Here is a 20,978-nt window from a genome sequence, read left to right on the forward strand (position 1 = left end):
GGATATGGAAGCTGGAACAGTTGTATGGAAGATCAGGAACATTTCCAATCGGCTGCAGTTGGACGCTGTGGAGCATCAGGGATGTGGAGAAAGCCGCAGATAATATGTTTAGTGAGTGAATTATGCTTAAAGAAAAGAAAAGAAAGGACATGGGCGACTACTAGGATGGACAGTAAATGCAGGCAAGTAGTGCAGGAGTTGCCAGTAGTGCAGAAGGAACAGCTTCTTTCCTTCCATTATCAGACTTCTGAACAGTCCTTCCAGAAACTACGGTACTATTCGATTCACCTCTTTCCTATAGAGGACATTGGACTTTGGCTAAGGAACTGATACTGCTACAATACTGAGAACTATATTCTGTACTCTCTGACTTACACTTTGGTCTACCTATTGTACATGAGTTTGAACTGATTGTATCTATCTATGGTATATCGGATCTGTTTAGATCGCAAAACAAAGCTTTTCACTGTACCTACACCTCAACCTTAGGTTATTCCCCCCCCCCCCCCCTCCCCTATCTTCTCCAAACAGGTGTATGATTTTGGATACTATTGGGGGAATAGCCTTCCAGAGGAAGCAGCAGCAACAATCAAGTCTGTGGCGCAGTTGGGGAGGGGAAAAGTGAAGGAACGGACAGGCACTTCTGTGGCTGAGAGCAAGACAGTCAATGACAGGATCAGCGATGTCTCAGGTGAGGTACAGAACATTCTGAATGGGGAAGGAGAACAACTAGAAGCTGTACTGCACATTGGTACGAATAACATAGAAAGAAAGAGGGATGAGGCCCCTCAAAATGAGTTCAGGGAGTTAGACAAAAGGTTAAAAAGCAGGACCTCTCAGTTTGAAATCTCAAGATTACTCCATGTGCCCTATGCCCCATGCTAGATAGTAGGAGCATAGATCAGATGAATAAATAACAAAAGAGCAAATGCAGGAGGGCAAGAGGGATGGTTAGGACCCTTCTTCAGACAGATCAGTCCGAAGAAGGCTTCTTACCCGAAAGGTCACATATCCAGGTTCTCCAGAAATGTTGCCTGACCAACTGAGTTACTCCAGCACTTTATCTTTTTTAGTAAACCAGCATCTGCAGTCACTTGTTTCTACAAAGATCTAACCTAACAGGATTTTAGCAGGACATTTGATACGGGCCCTTATTGTAGGCTAGCCCAGAAGGTTAAGGCACATGGAATCCAAAGTGAGCTGGCTAACTGGAACCAAAATTGGCTTGGTGATAGGAAGCAGAGGATAATGGGGAAATAATATTTTACTGGTTGGAAGTCTGTGATCAGTGGTACACCACAGGGATCAGTGTGGGACATTACATTGGGATATTGAACAGATGGAAAGTTGGACAGAGTGCTAGCAGATAGAAATTAATCCTGACAAGTATCAGACAATGCATTTGGGGCAGTCAAATAGGAATAGGACATATACTAAAAATGGTAGGGTACCAAGGGATGTTGATAAATAGATGGACCTTGGGTCCATAGTAAAGTGGCAGCACAGGGAGATAGTGAGGTTAAGTAGACAGATGGCGTGCTGGTCTTCACAGGATAGGATATAGATTATACAAAAGAACTGATTAGGCTGCACAGGGCATTGTGTGCATTTCTGGTGACCACATTATCGTGAGCTGGAGGTGGGACAGTGGAGATTCACAAGGACGTTGCTCAGTTTGAGGACTTTGGTTGTGCGGTGGGATAGGATAGGCTTGGCTCGTTTCCCTCGAGGGCTGAACTGATAGAGATAAATAGAATTATAAGACAGTAGATAATTATAATTGTTTCCCTATGGTGTGTATATCAAAAGCAGGAGGTCATAAAGATGAGAAGAATGAGTTTTAAAAGAGATTTGAGTAGAAGCTTTTTTTTACATAGAGGTGGTTGATATCTGAACTCACAGTCAGAGGAGGTGGTGGAATCAAACACAATCTCTACATTTAAGAGACATTTAGGCATGTACTTGAATAGGCAATGCATAGTAGGATACAGACCTAATGCAGGGAAATGGGATTAATGCAGTTAAGAAAAAGGATGTTTTGGGCTGAAGAGCTCATTTCTGTGTTGTACAACTTAATAACTCTCGAAGACCACTGCCTTAGGAGTCGAAGGGATAGCAATAAAAACTGTCACAGAACATTGGTATTTTCTTCACCAAGATCACTGATAATATTTACAATGTGTACACAAAACAGCATCAAGGGCACTGGTATTGTCAATTTCTATGAATCTAGTTTCTTTCAGCAAACTGAGAATTATGTGCAGTTTGATAACGCTGCACACGAATGATTGAAGAAAATAGCATATAAATTATTCAGCAATGCCATCTTATTTGATACTCACAGGCAATGTCATAGTTCTATAATTATTCTCTGAGGTGCTGCCTTTGCAAAGGTCTTGAGAGTGAGTGTCATTCAGCTTTCTGTGCATGATGCAATTCCTACATGTACTGAAAGGAGTTCATTCTGTGTCAGCTCCATAATCACAGCTCATCGGTACTAACCATTTTAGATTTCAACAACTAAAAACCTCTTTTCCTGATCGTGCTTTCATTCTCAGATGCCTGTGATGCCTCTGATCCATCTCTATGCTGTTCAGCAAGGGAAGTGATAGATGTAAACAAATCTTCATTGGACGAAAATTTTGAAGACAGAGGGTCAAGGTGTAAGGATGATTAACTGTGACCAGTGTGCCATGTTAGCAGTGAGCCTGCAGAGTGGTAATGGAGCAGCCAGCCACCCAAACAAAGTCGTTTCAATGTTGTTCCTCCCAATGGTTTTGTTTCAATGGAAAACATAGTTTAAAATGGCTCGTTAATGTATAAGTACACAAGAGGTGTTTTCATACCAATGAGATTGAAAATCATGCTGGAGACAAATTATGGGCGCAGAGCAATTATTGGCGACATCTAGAGAGATTTTATGGCAGACAGACCTCTAGCTGAGAGTCAGAGGTTGAATTGCCTGCTGGATACTAAACTGCTCAGAAATGAGTGCAATTTTGTTCTACTCCGGGTTAAGGATACCTTGAAATACAGGGAATGGCCTTTTCAGCATGACAAAAAGGAATGTCTGTGGCTTCAGTCCCATAAAATAAAGTATTTACAAGTTTTCTGACTCTGAGTACTTCCATCTGCAGGGAGTGGAAAGTCATTCGGTTCCTAAACAAGCAGCTGGCACTATTGGGAAGAATCAATGCCTGAAGGGAACTGAGCACAGGCCACAGCACAATTTCTGTGAAACCAGGAGATTATTTCCCTACATAACAACATATTTCTCTGATGTTTTCCAAAGAAATTAATATTGTATGCTTAATCATCAATTACTAACCAAAATGCAGGTTTACTGCCAAATGGTTCTTTAAACTTGTCTGATATTACCTTAAGATGAACATTCTTACTCCCTGTATTTTTCTTGTTGAAGGAAAATAGAAAATAAAGTGAACTCCCCTCCAGAGGATCCATTCCCTTATCATGTTGCTTTCATAGCAAGCAAGAAGACATGGTGTATTAATCGTTCCAGAAAATAACTGCTGAGCTCAAATCAATTGGTCACCCTACAGCTAATGGGTGTGAATGCTTTCAGGATTTTGAAATGATTGTACTGATTCATGTTTAACGTAGAAATTCCCACCTCATAAACAGGTGTATTCAGACTAAATCTAGGAGTTAGAAATCCTATGGGTTTAATTATTTGCAAGCCAAATCTGACAATATTCCCACTTTAATATAAATTGCAACAAACATTTCAGTTGCTAAATTGTCAGATTTTTATATATGGCAGTAAGGAAAAAATGTCAATATTAAGACTTTCTTTTGATTAATGGAAGTCATTTGGATTGCTATAAAGAAAAAAACAGGTTTATTCCCCAAAAGGCACCATGGCTGTTTCTCTCCACAGAAAGGGAGGCTGTTTCAACAAACATTGTAAAGCAAAAGGTAAATTTTATTTTAATTCTACAACTGAATTATGAACTCCTATCCCCTTTAGTGACCTTGGCTTTATAATCCTATATCCACTAGCATTACTTTGATTATATCCTCAGCTCTTACCTCCTGCTTATTTGGTGCCCGTATTATTACAGCAGTTCCCCTTCCTGATCCCAAGCTTATCGGCCCACAAGCAATGTTGAAATGTAACACCTTTCCATAATTGATATATAATGAATGTTGGTCTGCTCACAGAGGAAAGGTTGAACAATGCTTTTTAATTGCTTACATTGGGATTGTAAAAGAGAACTGAAAATGTTTTAAACTTTTCAATTACATGTTTACTGTGCTTTTCCATCTTTAAGTTCACACTTAATTTTGAAAGGATATTTATCAATAATTATCCTTTGAAAACATTACTGAAAATATTATTGCAGTTCAGTATTGCCTTCTCTATTGTGTACCAGTGCTCTAAGCTGCTTAAATTGGTCAACTGCAGATCGTGGCACTACCACACTTATAAAGCACCTTGACTTCTCCATTTACTTAATGTTACAACAGCAAATTGGTGTCCCAGTATTCAAGCAATCTTCAACATTCACATTAACTGTTATGCTGAGGAAAAGGGTCCTCAGCACTTTTGAAGTTGGCAGCATAATGACTTTATTTATGCCATTTTGTTTCATTGTTAACAAGTCCACTGTGCAGGGAGGAACTGCAGATGCTGGTTTACACCGAAAGATAGTCATGTTAAGTGTTTTGTGTTGCACCAGCAATGTATTCGTTAACCTCATGTATTGTAGCCAGAACTGACCCTGTGAATGATGGACCTTTCCTTCTGCCCGAGAACAAACTTGGAGGGTTGGGTGAGGGGCAGTATAATTGTTCTGGTTGTTGTAGGTAACATTGGTCATGTGGCTCTTGACTTTTCATATTCAGACCAAAAGACCCTTTTCAGCCAACAGAGATGCCAATATGACCTTGGAAGGACCTACAATGGTGTCAGATGGATTAATTTAACCTTTATTCACAGTCACTTAGCAACATGAAATAATTAGCAAAATGAAATAATTGGTCTATGACTGCAAATATACAGATTTTCTATTAAGCCTCCATTAACTGTCTGTTGGGACAATCAGCTTCAAAACATTTATAGACTCGGAAAGCATAAGTCCAAAATTTAATTCAGTTTCAAAAGTTGAATGCTGTTGGAGCCATCAGCAATAGTCAGCACTATGCAGCCAATTTAGATATGCAATAACAAAGATTTATCTTTTTTTGTACAGCTAACTAACTTTGAATTTCACAGAGGTGTACTAAATCAACAGAAAGTGCAAGGTAATTAAAACCAAAATAAAATGTTTCCAGTGCATTTCACTATAATTTGTTTATAAAGTAAATACATTTGTGATCCTTTTGAAAATGGTTTGTTGTCTTTATACTAGACCAAGTGGACCCGTTGGGCCCAAACCTCTCCTGCATAGGTGCAGTACCTTCTTCTCCCCCCCTCCCCCCCCCCCCATTCTCCCTATTCTCCCCCTCCCCTCCCCTCCCCCTCCCTCCTCCCTCTCCTCTCCCTCCCTTCCCCTCCCACTCCCCTCCCCTCCCCCCCTTCCCCTCCACCCCCCTTATCCTCCCTCCACCCCTCCCTCCCTAGGAGATAGATTTAAACTTTAAAATGTGAATAACTTTAAAAATGTAACCGATTTCAATGAAACTTCTTCTATTAGCACCAAAGGGACGATGGTGAGTAAGGTGGACCTAAAATTGTCGTGCTATCGTGTACCATTTTAGCTGTAGTTCAGGAACAAACAAACAAACAAACAAACAAACAAACAAACAAGAGTTTTAATATACAGATAGCAACACAGTGAAGTGCTTTAAAGGTTGAAAATATGTTATTCAAAGATCCTAATGAATTTCTAATGGTTAATCTTCAAAATGGAACTAATGAAAGTGGAGAGCAGCTGCTATTGTGAAGGGCATTAACCACTTGTCCTTTCCTCATTCCCCAACCTTCACACATGAAAGCAAAATAATTTTACGGGTCATACAGATATCATTAATTTTCATGCTGATTCTTCTCAACTGCATGACAAATGTTACGGTTTAAAAAAGTCAGATTTCTATTAATAAACTCAATGATCTAATATTACCATCAGCAATTTATACCTAGAATACTATTTCCAAAATAACAGTACCAGGCATTCACATTTGGCACGTGTCAGTGTCTCAAAAAGCACAAATATTCTTTTTCTTCGCAGCTCTTGCTCTAGTGTAGAATTCTTAATTTCAGCCACGTACACCAAGAGGTGCAATCTATACAGTTAATGTATTCAGGTTTCTGGCTGGTTGAAATACAGCAGGCAGGCAACCCAGGGGAGTTATTTATCGGTGCGCAGGAAATGCCCAGATTATTGAAAGCTGTCCTGTCTACTGCACTGCAGCAGAAACCTGAAAATAATAATCCATTCCATTGCAGGCCAACATTTCAAAAATATGATTTATTTATTCTAAACCCAAATTATCGAGATTACTGAATAAAACAGATTTTACATGAAATTTGTAAAGCGCTGCATTGGTAGTATTAATATATATTTTATTGTTTAGAACAGATTATATTATTAAACAGCTATACACAATTGAGTGTCTGTTTTCATCATATCATCTCTCTAACCTTGAGCAATATTCTAATAAGCATCAAACGTGCATCTCATTTGTAATTATTATTTTAAATAGGTATATTTAAAAACCCAAGGATATCCATCAACTTAGATAAATATGACAGCATTTCACCTATATAACCTAAGGCAATACAAATTTGCATAACTAAGTTAAAATATATGTAATTTTAGATAACGTTTCCCAAGGGTACACATTTTTAATGTTTATACAGCTGTTTTTTCGCGATCAGCAGTGAAGAAGTTGTACTCTCAATGTGGAAATACATTACGACTGAACTACGTGTTTTGGAGAGGGAATAGATACAGTAAAGGGCATAATCTATTTCTGCTGAATGTTTTGTCCCTTTCTTTGGTATCTTTCTGATCCACTCTAATTGTATTATCATTAATATATTAAGAGTTATGCAGTAACAAATTCTTATGTTTCTCCCTACTGCCCATGGCTCTCAGTTCCTGGATTTGGATAAGGCAACACTTAGCGCTATATTTCTTATACTTGTCAGGATTTTACCACTCCTGCATGGACCCAGATTTATTTTCAAAGTCCATTTTAGTTTTATCAGGATTGTAACAACAACGCTTACAGAATCATAAAAGCATTTATTTTAATAATGGCCGGTATAACAAGAATTGCCTATGATATGAGGACATTCGTATATTTTAAATCATTTTTTTTCTTCACAATATATATGGGATGATCCATTCCTAAGATTATAAAATAGATACAAATGAAAGCGGGGCGGCACAGCAGCGCAGCAGTTGAGTTTCTGCCTTACAGCACCAGAGTCCTGGATTAGATCCTGACTATGAATAATGTGTGTAAGGAGTTTGTACGTTCTCCCTGTGACTGCGTGGATTTTCTCCAGGTGCTCTGTGTCCTCTCACATTCCAAAGAGTGCAGGTTTGCCAGAAAATAGGCTTCTGTAAATTATGTGGCGAATAGGATGGGATAACATAGAACTAGTGTACGGGTGATCATTGGTCTGCACGGACTCAGTAGGCCAAGAGGCCTGTTTCCACACTGTATCTCTAAAGCTAAACAACTAAACCAGAAGTAGCTACTTGGTTCATCATATCCAAAATCTTTATTTAGCAGTAATTTACTTGAAGAACATCCTAAGCAATGATCAAGCTTTGCCTGAAGGATATGGACATCAGTCCTAACTATTCAACCTATTTATTCCTATACCAATTGTTCGAATATTTTGAGGCAATCCTGATTAAATTAAACACCCTTCCATTTGTATATTCTGTATTGACATAGAATCCCTTTAATTCAAGACCAAATAAACTAATCTATACTCAGATGGATTAGTGGGGGAGATAAATCTGTTGGCTCTGAGTTTGTACTGCTTAGTTTAGTTTAGTTTAGTTTAGAGATACAGCATGGAAATAGGCCATTCAACGCACAACGACCATCTATCACCCGTTCACACTAGTTCTAGTTCAGTGTTTTCCCACTTTCTCATCACTCCTCACATACGAGGGCCAATTTACAGAGACCAATTAACTGACAAACCCGCACGTTTTTGGGGTGTGGGAGGAAGCTGGAGCACCCATGGGAAATCCCCACGATTATGGGATGAACTTGCAAACTCCATGCAAACAGCATGTAAGGTCAGGATCGAATACAGGTCTTTGGCGTCGTGGGACAGCAGCTCTACCAGTTATGCCATTTTGCCAGCTGGTAGAGCTGATTACATGGCTTAAATATTTCTCAATCTTGTACAGGAAAGACTGCTAGTTATGTTGTGTCTTTCAAAACCTGAGGCAACACAAAGATTCTGTTCCAACGGTTCATCAGGATTTTCTGGGCAATTCACTCAAAAATAATCCAAGGATTTAACGGCCATAATATGATGGGTCCCTTAAATGTGTATATTTTAATGCTAGGAGCATTGTAAGAAAGGTGGATGAACTTAGAGCCTGGATTGACATCTGGAAGTATGATGTTGTGGCGATCAGTGAAACATGGTTGCAGGAGGGTTGCGATTGGCAATGAAATATTCCAGGATTTCATTGTTTCAGATGTGATAGAATCGGAGGGGCAAGAGGTGGGGGTGTTGCATTGCTGGTCAGGGAGGATATCACAGCAGTGCGTTGGCAGGACAGACTAGAAGGCTCGATTAGAGAGGCTGTTTGGGTGGAACTCAGAAATGAGAAAGGCTTAGCAACACTTATAGGGGTGTGTTATAGACCGCCAAATAGGGAACGAGAATTGGAAGAGCAAATATGTAAGGAGATAGCAGATATTAGTAGTAAGCACAGAGTAGTGATTGTGGGTGATTTCAATTTTCCGTACATAGACTGGGAATCACATTCTGTTAAAGGGCTGGATGGTTTGGAGTTTGTAAAATGTGTGCAGGATAGTTTTTTGCAGCAATACGTAGAGGTACCTACCAGAGAAGGGGCAGTGTTGGACCTCCTGTTAGGAAATGAGACGGGTCAGGTGACGGAGGTATGTGTTGAGGAGCACTTTGGGTCTAGTGATCTCAATGCCATTAGTTTCAATATAATTATGGAGAAGGTCAAATCTGGACCAAGGGTTGAGATTTTGGATTGGAGAAAGGCAAATTTTGAGGAGATGAGAAAGGATTTAAAAGGAGTGAAATGGGACATTTTGTTCTATGAAAAGGATATAATAGAGAAATGGAGGATATTTAAAGGTGAAATTTTGAGAGTACAGAGTCTTTATGTCCCTGTTCGGTGGAAAGGAAAGAATAATAATTTGAAAGAGCCGTGGTTTTCCAGGGAAATTGGACACTTGGTTCGGAAAAAGAGGGAGATATACAATAAATATAAGCGGCAGGGAGTAAATGAGGTTCTTGAGGAATATAAAGAATGTAAAAGGAATCTTAAGAAGGAAATTAGAAAAGCGAGAAAAAAAAATGAGGTTGCTTTGGCAAGTAATGTAAAAGTAAGCCCCAAGGGGTTCTACAGATATGTCAATAGCAAAAGGATAGCGAGGGATAAAATTGGTCCATTAGAGAGTCAGAGTGGACAGCTATGTGCTGAGCCAGAGGAAATGGGGGAGATATTAAACAATTTATTTTCTTCGGTATTCACCGAGGAGGATATTGAATTATGTGAGGTAAGCGAAACAAGTAGAGTAGTGATGGAAATTACGAGGATCAAAGAAGAGGAGGTACGGACTCTTTTGAAAAATATAAAAGTGGATAAGTCTCCAGGTCCTGATAGGATATTCCCTAGGACATTGAGGGAAGTTAGTGCAGAAATAGCAGGGGCTATTACGGAAATATTTCAAACGTCATTAGAAACGGGGATGGTGCCGGAAGATTGGCGCATTGCGCATGTTGTGCCTTTGTTTAAAAAAGGTTCTAAAAGTAAACCTAGCAATTATAGACCTGTTAGTTTGACGTCTGTGGTGGGAAAATTAATGGAAAAGATACTTAGGGACAATATATATAATCACGTGGATAAACAAGGCCTGATTTGTGCCTGGAAGGTCATGTTTGACTAATCTTCTTGAATTTTTTGAAGAGGTTACCAGGGAAATTGATAAGGGCAAGGCTGTGGATGTTGTCTATATGGACTTCAGTAAGGCATTTGACAAGGTTCCACACGGAAGGTTGATTAAGAAGGTTAAATCGTTGGGTATTAATAGTGAGGTTGCAAGATGGATTCAACAATGGCTGAATGGGAGATACCAGAGGGTAATGGTTGACAACTGTATGTCAGGTTGGAGGCCAGTGTCTAGTGGAGTACCCCAAGGATCTGTGTTGGGTCCACTGTTGTTTGTCATTTACATTAATGATCTGGATGATGGTGTGGCAAATTGGATTAGTAAGTATGCAGATGATACTAAGATAGGTGGTGTAGTTAATAATGAAGTAGATTTTCAAAGTGTACAGAGACTTGGGCCTTTTGGAAGGGTGGGCTGAAAGATGGCAGATGGAGTTTAATGCTGATAAGTGTGAGGTGCTGCATTTTGGTAGGACAAATCAAAATAGGACGTACAGGGTAAATGGTGGGGAATTGAGGAATGCAGTGGAACAGAGGGATCTGGGAATAACTGTGCATTGTTCCCTGAAGGTGGAATCTCATGTGGATAGGGTGGTGAAGAAGGCGTTTGGTATGCTTGCCTTTATAAATCAGAGCATCGAATATAGAAGTTGGGATGTAATGTTGAAATTGTACAGGGCATTGGTGAGGCCGAATCTGGAGTATGGTGTGCAGTTCTGGTCGCCAAATTATAGGAAGGATGTCGACAAAATGGAGAGGGTACAGAGGAGATTTACTAGAATGTTGCCTGGGTTTCAGCACTTGTGCTACAGAGAGAGGTTGAACAGGTTGGGTCTTTATTCTTTGGAGCGTAGAAGGTTGAGGGGGGACTTGATAGAGGTTTTTAAAATTTTAAGAGGGACGGACAGAGTTGACGTGGGTAGGCTTTTCCCTTTGAGAGTGGGGAAGATTCCAACAAGGGGACATAACTTCAGAATTAAGGGACAAAAGTTTAGGGGTAACATGAGGGGTAACTTCTTTACTCAGAGGGTGGTGGCTGTGTGGAATGAGCTTCCGGTGGAAGTGGTGGAGGCAGGCTCGATTTTATTATTTAAGAGTAAATTGGATAGGTATATGGATGGGAGGGGATTGGAGGGTTATGGTCTGAGAGCAGGTAGATGAGACGAGGTCAGAGAAAGTGGTCGGCGTGGACTGGTAGGGCCGAATGGGCCTGTTTCCGTGCTGTGATTGTTATATGGTTATATGGTTAATACTTTTGAAATGTAGTCAGCATTGCAATTCAGGAAACAAAGTTTGTAATTAAATTTTTTAATCAAATAAATGATCATATGATCAGTTTTTTTAGATGTTGGTTGAGCACAATGAATGCCTATGACACAGAGGAGAAATCCTCTGCACTTCTTTCAACAATGCCTTTGGATCATTCGCACCCGAAGGATCACAATTCTAACATCTTCTCAAGGGCAGATATGGGCGGGCAATGAACCCTGATCTTATCAGCAAATACCACTTTCCATAAAAATTAATAGATAGGTTCTAGATTAGTACAGGGTTATGGGGAGAAGGCAGGAGAACGGGGTTGATAGGACAAAATAGATCAGCCATGATTGAATGGAGGAGTAGACTTGATGGGGTGAATGGCCTAACCCTGTTCCTATCACTTACGAACATAATTTTAAGAAAGGCCACCAAAAAGAGTATATTGGGCCTCAATTTCACATCTCGTGCAAAAGTTGTAAATGTAGCACAGGAATAAAGATGTGGTTTCACCAGTTAACTGCATTTGTTTAGCTTGCCAACCATTAGTTTCATAGAATAATAAAATATGACACTTTCTGGTTCCTGGCCTGCGCTAGCATTTTTTCCCACTGTGACTAATTCTATTCTGCTATTTGAAGCTATTGTCTTCACAATCTTTTTTCAATACCCTATTATAATCTTTATAGATTCTGCTTCAATAAAGTCATCACAATGTTAAATTTCACATTTTCAAGAAGCCCTTTAAATAAAATTTCAGCTGGGCTTGCAAAGATTTATTTCAAGGCAATTTGCCCAAAACTGGCTTGTACTTAGCTGGTGCATGTAATGGAACAGAATGTCCTATTGCACTTCAAAGGTTTGGTCTTAAATAAAGTTTGGTACAGAGCCACATAAATTGATATCAGTGAAAATGACTTTAAGTATATTAAAAGAGGCGAAAGTATAGAAAGTGTAAAGGTTTAAGGATAGAATTCTAGAGTTCGGTGACTTGGAATTTGAAAGAGCAATGATGGAACAATTAAATTTAGGGATAATAGAAATAAAGAAGTTGGAGAAGCTCAAATGTCTTGGAGAATTATAAAATGAAGGGTGTTTATCAAAATGGGAAATGGTGAGGCTGGAGATAATCTTAAAATCAAAGGTAAGATGCTAAATTGAGGAGCTGCTTAACTGGGAATTAGTACTATCTTTTGTTAAAATCGTACAATGCCAATCGGTGCATTAATGCTATGCCAGCCTCAGCAGATCAATCTCATCCACTCTATTCCCCAATTCTTTTCACAAACCCAACAAATTATTTATCTCGTTTATTCAATTCCATTTTGAAAACCCTGAATTATCCAGTTTTCTTGCAGAGTTCCAAATCACAACAAATCTCAGCATAAAACAAGTTTTTTTTCTCACATTGTATAATTTACCCAATATTTTAAAACTTGTTCCTTGAAGCATTAATCAATGGAAATAACTTTTCACTGTTCATTCTATCTTTATCAGTCGTTATCTTGCACACCTTCATCAAATCTCCTCTCAACCCATCTTACTCCAAGAAGAATATTACCAGCTTCTCCAGTCTGAATACCTAAAATCCTTCATTCTTGAAAGCATTCTGGTGTGTCATTTTTTAATAATAATAATAAGTACCTTATTCGTCCCACAACGGGGAGATTTGCTGGGGTACACTCTCTCACAGGCTTTCATGTCACTACTGAAGTTGAGTGATCAAAATTGGACGCAACACACCAGTTGTGGCTTCAGCACTGTTCAACCTAACAACGTGTTGTTGTACTCCCTGATTCATCATCAATCCAAAGGTCCCATGTGGCTTTAAATAATAAGTTTTCAATATGGGCTGCCACATTCAATGATTCATGCATAAACATTTCCAGTTCATCCTGTTCCCGCGCACCCTTTAGTATATAAAATACTTATTAATTTTAATAATTTCTACATCTTTCTGAATGTTAGTTTATCATGTAACTGAACCATCCTACCAACAACTAGAGAGCAGTCCTGAGCTATTATCTACCTCATTGAAGACCCTCAGACTATCTTTGATCGGACTTTATTGTATTTTATCTTGCACTAAATGTTATTCACGTTATTCCCTTTATCGTGTATTTGTACACCGTGGATGGCTCGATTGTAATCACGTATTGTCTTTCCACTGCAACAAAAGCTTTTCACTGTACCTCGGTGCACGTGCCAATAAACTAAACTTAAACTCATTTTACAGTGACAGGACATGGGGTGGGGTGGTGCTATTCAAGAAAAATTTCTGGTGTAGTTTGAGAACAATGCTTTTGATTTTTCACCCAATGGTTCAGTTATTTCACTCTTGGCCCATCCATCCTACAGCCCTGTGTGCTGGGCTCCAGACTGGCTTCTGTACACTCCCAATGTATGGCCTTGAGGTGCTCAATGCCATCCCAAATGCCCTTTCTTCACTTTGAATGCTCATGACTAAGAGATTACCTGGAGTCAGTGTACTTCTTCAGGGTAGCTTTGAGTATACTCAAATCTTTTTCTTTGTCATTCTTGCAATTTTCTGATATGCCAGAGCTCAAATAGAGTGTCTATTTCAAGAAAGCGAATAATGTGGATTGAGAGTCACTAGGATCTCATTATAGTAGTTATCATATCGGAGGCACTTGAGAAGTCCTGCACCCGTACAGAAGGGTGCACCTTCTCCCACACTACGCCCATTCACCCTCCTGTCAGTCACCTCATACTACATCTGTGGAACAGGTTATACTTTACACATTGGCCTCATTTGCCACGGCAAAACCCTTGAAGCCAGACCGAAAGCAAGTCACCCTTAATTTTGAGGACATGCCTAAAAAGTAGTGACTGAGATTTTTTCAAGCAGTTTGTGCACAAGTGTCCTCCACTCTGATTTACTGAAGGAATTACCCTGCTTATTTGGAGAGCAGCTGATGGGTTTTTTCCTATTTACTTCTCTCCTCAAAAAAACTGTTGATCCTGAGTAAACTAGTATTTGTTTGCTGAATAATAGACTGCATTGAGTCATTTTCACTTCCTTAAACCAACTTTTTTCACAAAATGCTGGAGTAACTCAGCAGGTCAGGCAGCATCTCAGGAGAGAAGGAATAGGTGACGTTTCGGGTCGAGACCCTTCTTCAGACCAACTCATCGGTTATTGTGGCATTGTCAATAAATACCATTTATCTAATTTCCTCTTTAATTTGTCAAATCAAATATATAATTATGGTAATGAATGAAAATAATAAATCACTATTTAACTTGTCATCATCTGCAGAATTGAATCATATCTTAAACTCAGCTTCCAAAAATACCAAAAAAACAAATCAATTCTTTAATTGTAACTGGAATCCTTATCCCTACTAACATCTTGGTCCCCCAACTGCAGTACTTTAATACATGTCCTGGAATAAGGACTGCAAATTGCTGCGTACAAAGTTGACATTATATCCTAACTTTTGTGTCCTATGCCATCACACACAAAATGTAGGTTCAATTTCCCTTCTTTCTTGCCTTCTTAATATTGCAATTTGTTTGGAATATCAATTGGATTGATAATTCAATCAAACTGCCACATTGAGTCTGCACATCGATACTTCTCAGTACTTAATCTGTCTCGTTACCTATTCAAAATGAATATTTTTCACCTGGCGTTCCATTCTGTTGTACCTCTGTATAGTCTTCTGACCTTGATCACAAGTGCTGTGGCTCCAAATATTGTGTCATTAACAAATTTAGATATTTTCCCTCCGTTTATAAATCTAAATTTCTCTTGTTATGGCACTTGCATTGTTTTTCATCTGCATTTCTCTGCCGCTGTTCTGTTATTTTCTGCATTGCGCTTCTTTTTCTCTCCTGCACTACCTTGATGCACTTACTCATGGCGTGATTAGCAAAGCTTTTCATTGCATCTTGGTACACGTGACAATAATAAAGCAATAATAAATTGCTTACATGTCTAATGGGTAAGTCATCTTGAAAGCAACTTTACAGATGTTCATTCAGCACGTCTTCCAGTATGAGGAGCTTTCTGCACCCAAATCTTCTTTCCATCCAATTACTTCTCAAACTATGTGAGCATAATCTTATTAACTACACTTGCTACACTTGTGCCAAAAGCCTGATGTGGAAATTTACAAAATGGTACATTGTAATCCATATGAAATAAATCTATTAAAGTTCACATCCACCTTTTTGGTCAGTTATTCAAATGCTTTCATAAGATTGGTTAATCATCTATATTTTATAACTTTATGCCGATTAAATGAATGTCTTCTACCCATTAACTGAGTTTATAACTTGTGCCATTAGCATGTGGACCTATCTTCTGTCAGTGTAAATTCAGAACATTTTCTTTAGTTAGGTCTCAACAATCTATATTTTCTTAAATAGTCTTCAGGTACCAGACACATTTACAAAGTATAAGTAGTTGGATTTTAAATAAAAGACTAACAAAAACACTGAGCAAGTACAATACCCAGTATTTTTGTTAGTTGTTTTCAGTAGCAAAGCAAATGATTTTTGTGTAAGAGTTTCAGTTCTAAATCTTAATAATATCAGCTTTGTACATTAGCACTGCTGTAGATATACATTTTCAATCATGGTACAGTAATGTCTGTGACACATTTTCCACTACTGCCAAAAATGGTAATGTTCCAACCAGCTCTACTGGTCCCCTTTGTATTTTTTCAATTTAATTAATATGCAAAATCATTTATGTCAATAATGACCCAGATCACAATTACAATAAAACTTTATCAATATGTGCAATGTTGTAATTAGTGTATGTTATAACACATGGATGTAATTCCCATCATAAAAAAATAAATCATAAGTTACTAAATGTCAGTGAGCTACCAGAAATATATATGTTAAGTAAGGAGATTGTTGCATATAATTTACAGCTTTAGTGTTCTCAAGAAAAAAATATTGGGCAATCTATGATTAACAGAATTCAGCTATGTTTAAAAAATATATAGATATTTGAACCAATTAAGAATAGTCAATGAAATGACAGAATGGACAATTTTAAATTTTTAAAAAAAGTATAAAACTACTGCTCAAGATATACTATGTTCATTCTCTTACTAAATTCATAGCTGATATTACTGGAGCAGGGTTGCAGTGACTTTGCGGGTCTGTAACAGATGTTCAATGATGGTGGTCTTCGCCTTGGTGAGGCCTTCCGCATTCAGCGGCAGCAAGGTGATGCCATCTGGTTCGACATCCGTAGGTGCCCGCCCTACGAATGGCGCATGCTCCAGGTTGGCGCCAAGCTTCAGCGACTGAGGTTGCATTTGGGCTGCAAGCTGTTTTTTCTGCTTCTGCTGTCTCTGTTTGTTGTCGTTCGCCTGACTGAGGTCAGTTGACAGGGCTCACCACAAGGAGATTGACAACATGAGCCCCCAAGGCTCGGTACTGGCCCCCATGCTCTTCAACCTCTATATCAGCGATCTGCCACACACGACCTCGCGCCAGTATGGATACGCAGATGACTTGGCCCTACTGCACTCGGACAAGAGTTGGTCAAATGTTGAGGATGTGCTCTCGGCGGATATGGAACTTGTCGTGGGCTACTTTAAGACCTGGAGACTAAAACTGAGTGTGGCAAAAACCACCACACCGGCCTTTCACCAACAACAAGGAAGCTCAACGCCAGCTAACCGTCACCCTCAATGGGTCACCCCTACCCTACAACCCATTTCCTACATACCTCGGGGTGAAACTAGATCGGCAGCTGACCTACAAGCAACAACTTGAAGCTCTCCATGCTAGAGTCTCGGCACGGAACAACCTCCTGCGTTGCTTGGCCAGATCATCATGGGGCGCCAGGACATCTACTCTTCGAACCAGTGCTCTTGCACTCGTGTACAGCGCACTGAGTATGCGGCCCCAGCATGGTGCCGCAACGCTCATACTAGCAAGCTGGACCCTCGACGACACCATGCGGATCACCACTGGCTGCCTACGCCCTACTCCGACGGATCTCCTGCTGGTGCTCGCAGGTATCGCACCCACCAAGCTTCGCAGAGAGTTTTTCACTCATAGGCTGGTGTGCAAAGCCCCATCGGACACCAAACATCCTTTGCACCAACTCGCCCAGGATTCACAACAATTGGGACCTCAATGCCTGTCATCTCGTCACCCGTCATGCAGCGACCCTCTGTGGCTCCGGTTTCCACATACTAGGAGCATGGAGAACCAGCTGGGAACAGACATCGCGACCTCCTCAATTCACTGTCGCACCGAACACCACAGCCCCACCCGGCTCAGTCATGCCCCGCAAAGAGTGGGTCGCCCTGAACCGGCTCCGTACAGGGGTCGGCCGGTTCAACGCCAACATGCATCGTTGGGGGTTGCGTTCATCAGCAGCCTGCATGTGTGGAGCAGACCAGCAAACAGCGCAGCACGTCATTTTCGACTGCACTGTCCTCCGTCCCTCTGGTGGAGGGGTAGACCTCACGGCCCTCGACAACAGCGCATTGCACTGGCTACAGCGCCTGGAGGGCGTTACATAATTTCTACTGCCTCAAACGCAAAAAGAAGAAGAATGGAATGCATCCAAAGTCAAAACATGTTCTGCTCATGTTATATGGCAGCTGTTCACTCATTAATTGAAATTGCATTGTGAGAACCCAGAAAAGTTTGCAGCTAAATACATAAATCTAGAAATTGTTTTATTTCCTTTTAATAGCATGAATACAGTATTGTGGGTCATCCTATTGCTGTGTGTGAAAGTTGCATACTGTGCATGATCAGCAATTTTAAAGTTCAGTATTAATCTCACTTTCAACATTTTCCATTGATCTTATTGCTAAACACACTTTGGCATTTAACTTTAAGGTTAACACAACCCATTCTGACAAGGACATGTATTGCCATTCCTTCATTGTTGCTGAGTAACAATCCTGGAACACCGTACCCAGTAGTGCAGTGTTTCACCAGAAGGAAGGTTCAAGGTGGCCAAATACACTGTGAGAATTCTGGCTTACTGGTACGCCCACCAGACTGTGCAAGTAAAATGGGGCAATATGGTCTCAGGCCCATTTGGGGTTAGCAATGGTGTCAGACAAGGGGAATCTTGTCTCCAGTTTTCTTCAATCTCTATATTGATGGTGTGTCCAAGCAATTGAAAGCCTCTAATACTGGGTGCATGATTTGTAACACTTTAGTGAACCATATTATGTAGGCAGATGATCTTGTGGTCTTTAGTCCATCTAGCACTGGTCTACAGCAGCTCCTTGCTATATGTTCTGTGTTTGGTGTGGAACATGATATCAAATATAATGCCAGTAAGAGTGTTGTTATGATCTGTAGAACCAAAGAGGATAAATGTCTACAATTTCCTGATTTTAAATTGACTGATAATAATCTTAGTGTATGGAATAAGGTAAAATATCTTGGACGTTTTATTACAGAACAAATGACAGATGATGAGGATATTTATAGGCAACCCCGCATGATGTATGCACAAGCAAACATTCTCTAGCGCAAGTTTGGTGCATGTAGAGATGGGGTGAAGATGTCTCTGTTCAGAGCATACTGTACACCACTCTACACTGCACACTTGTGGTCAAACTCTGGTGCATATGGTATTCGATTGAAAGGAACGTCCTGTTATGCATACGTTCAGTCTATAAATGCCTGAATTTGAGGATGCCTGTAATGCAGCCAGAATTTCACTCCTGTTTGCAAAGGAAACTTAGATTAAGTCTTCTGCCCTTGAATATAAAGTGAAGACTCATACCTCCAGATTCAGGGACAGTTTCTTCCTAGCTGTTATCAGGCAACTGACCCATCCCATCACCAACTAGAAAGCAGTCTGAGTTGCCTTTTACCCCATTGGCGATCTTCGCACTATCTTTAATCAGACTTTACTGGACTTTATCTTGCACTAAACATTATTTCCGTTATCCTGTATCTGTACACTTTGGACAGCTTGATTGTAATCATGTATAGCCTTTCCGCTAACTGAATAGCACCTAACAAAAAAGCTTTCATGTACACTTGACAATAAACTAAGCTATGAAACTATGATTTGACAGACCTCTCTAATGCAGCAACTGAAATGAAGGTCAAATAATCTTGCCAGAATTTAAATGTCTTTTAAATATTATTATAGTACCTGTCTCAATTATCTCTTCTGCCAGATTGCTCTATATACCCATCACCTTCTGGGTGAAAAGGTTGCTCCTCAGGTCCCTATTAAATCTTTCGCCTCTCACCTTAAACCTCTAATTCTGGATGCCCCTGTACTGGATAAAAGATTCTATGCACACACCCTATCTATTCCACTTGTGGTCTTATGCACCTCTGTAAGATCACCCCTCAACCTCCTGCACTCCATAGAATACAGACTTAGCCTGCCCAACCTCTCCCTATAGCTCCCCCTAAGGGGAATCTGCAGAGATAAAACCAGATGTTTGACAGGATTAGGAATGATGAAGATATGGAGATATGGGGGGGGGGGGGGGGTTAGTTTGTGCAGGGACACATTTGGCTCATTGATGCCATTTAGCTGTGAATAGAGGGAGTGCAACAACACCGGTAGAGGAAGGAGAATGCAAACATTTCTGATCTGACAGTGTTTTTTTCCAATTACCCATAAAGATGAAATTTAGTTTGGTGACGTTCCAGGAAGTGTACCACAGCATTCATCTCTTTTTGGGTATCTATTTCCCGGGAATTTGATACAAAAATCTGAAATATTTACCTGGTTGCTGAAAATACGTTGCGATGACCGTTCTATGTTGGCAGGTAGACCAAAGTATGCAGGCTTGTCATCTTCTGGTAAATGGGTAATAATGGCCCTGTAATCCTAGAACCAACAGAAACAGAGATTGGCAGCACAATGACCAAAAGTGCATTTCTTCACTTTATGTGATCAGCCTGGGCCAAGACCCCCAACTTAACTCCTGAAGTATTCTCCTCCGAGCTTTGCCAGTTGAAAAGTGTTATCTTTGAAATTCAGACGTTAAAATGTATTAAAAATGGAATGGATCTTTATTTCTATTTTTTTTAACTAACTTATGTAAAAAATGGAAATACACAAATTTAACTAAATAGGCCAAAAAAGCGTAATGCCCCTCATGATTTTATATACCTTTCTAAGGACATCCTTCATCTTCCATAACTATCCAATATCTCCTCAGTTCAAACCCTCCAGTCTTGGTAACATCCCATTTCCAACAGATTGTAAATTTGCACTGCAGGCATAAAACTGGCATTGTGAATTGGCCAGGCATTCGGAAAGCTACAACAGTAGATCTTGGGTTTCATAAACAGCGGCCGACTGCTATGGCAAACTATTGTAGTAACCATCCAACTTTCCATTTCCTGTCCCAGACTTGAAATGTACATTGGATTTACACCACATTGTGCCTCCTCTCTGAAAAAGCGACTTACTTAGCTTTAATTTCTCACTCTCTTCCTATGACTGCATGGCTTTTTTTCTGGGCGCTCCAGTTTCCTCCAACATTCCAAAGATGTGCAAGTTTTGTAGGTTAATTGGCTTCTGTAAATTAGGATGTTAGGATGTGAAAGTGGAATAACAGAAATAGTGTATGGGTGATCTATGATCAGTGTGGACTTGGTGGGCCGAAAGGCCTGTTTCCATGCTACATC

At 39.9% G+C, this 20,978-nt stretch overlaps 1 protein-coding gene across 2 annotated transcripts in view; it reads right to left on the reverse strand.

Moving 5' to 3' along the window:
• Positions 1–20,978, reverse strand: part of dync2h1 (dynein cytoplasmic 2 heavy chain 1) — a 310,791-nt gene that overhangs the window by 58,393 nt on the left and 231,420 nt on the right. For both annotated transcript variants that reach the window (XM_078402527.1, XM_078402526.1), the window contains exon 83: positions 20,068–20,172. In XM_078402527.1, the coding sequence (XP_078258653.1) occupies positions 20,068–20,172 (105 nt within the window). The remainder of the gene's footprint in view (positions 1–20,067; positions 20,173–20,978) is intronic.

The sequence above is a fragment of the Rhinoraja longicauda genome, chromosome 7, assembly GCF_053455715.1.
Source record: "Rhinoraja longicauda isolate Sanriku21f chromosome 7, sRhiLon1.1, whole genome shotgun sequence".
NCBI lineage: Eukaryota > Metazoa > Chordata > Chondrichthyes > Rajiformes > Arhynchobatidae > Rhinoraja > Rhinoraja longicauda.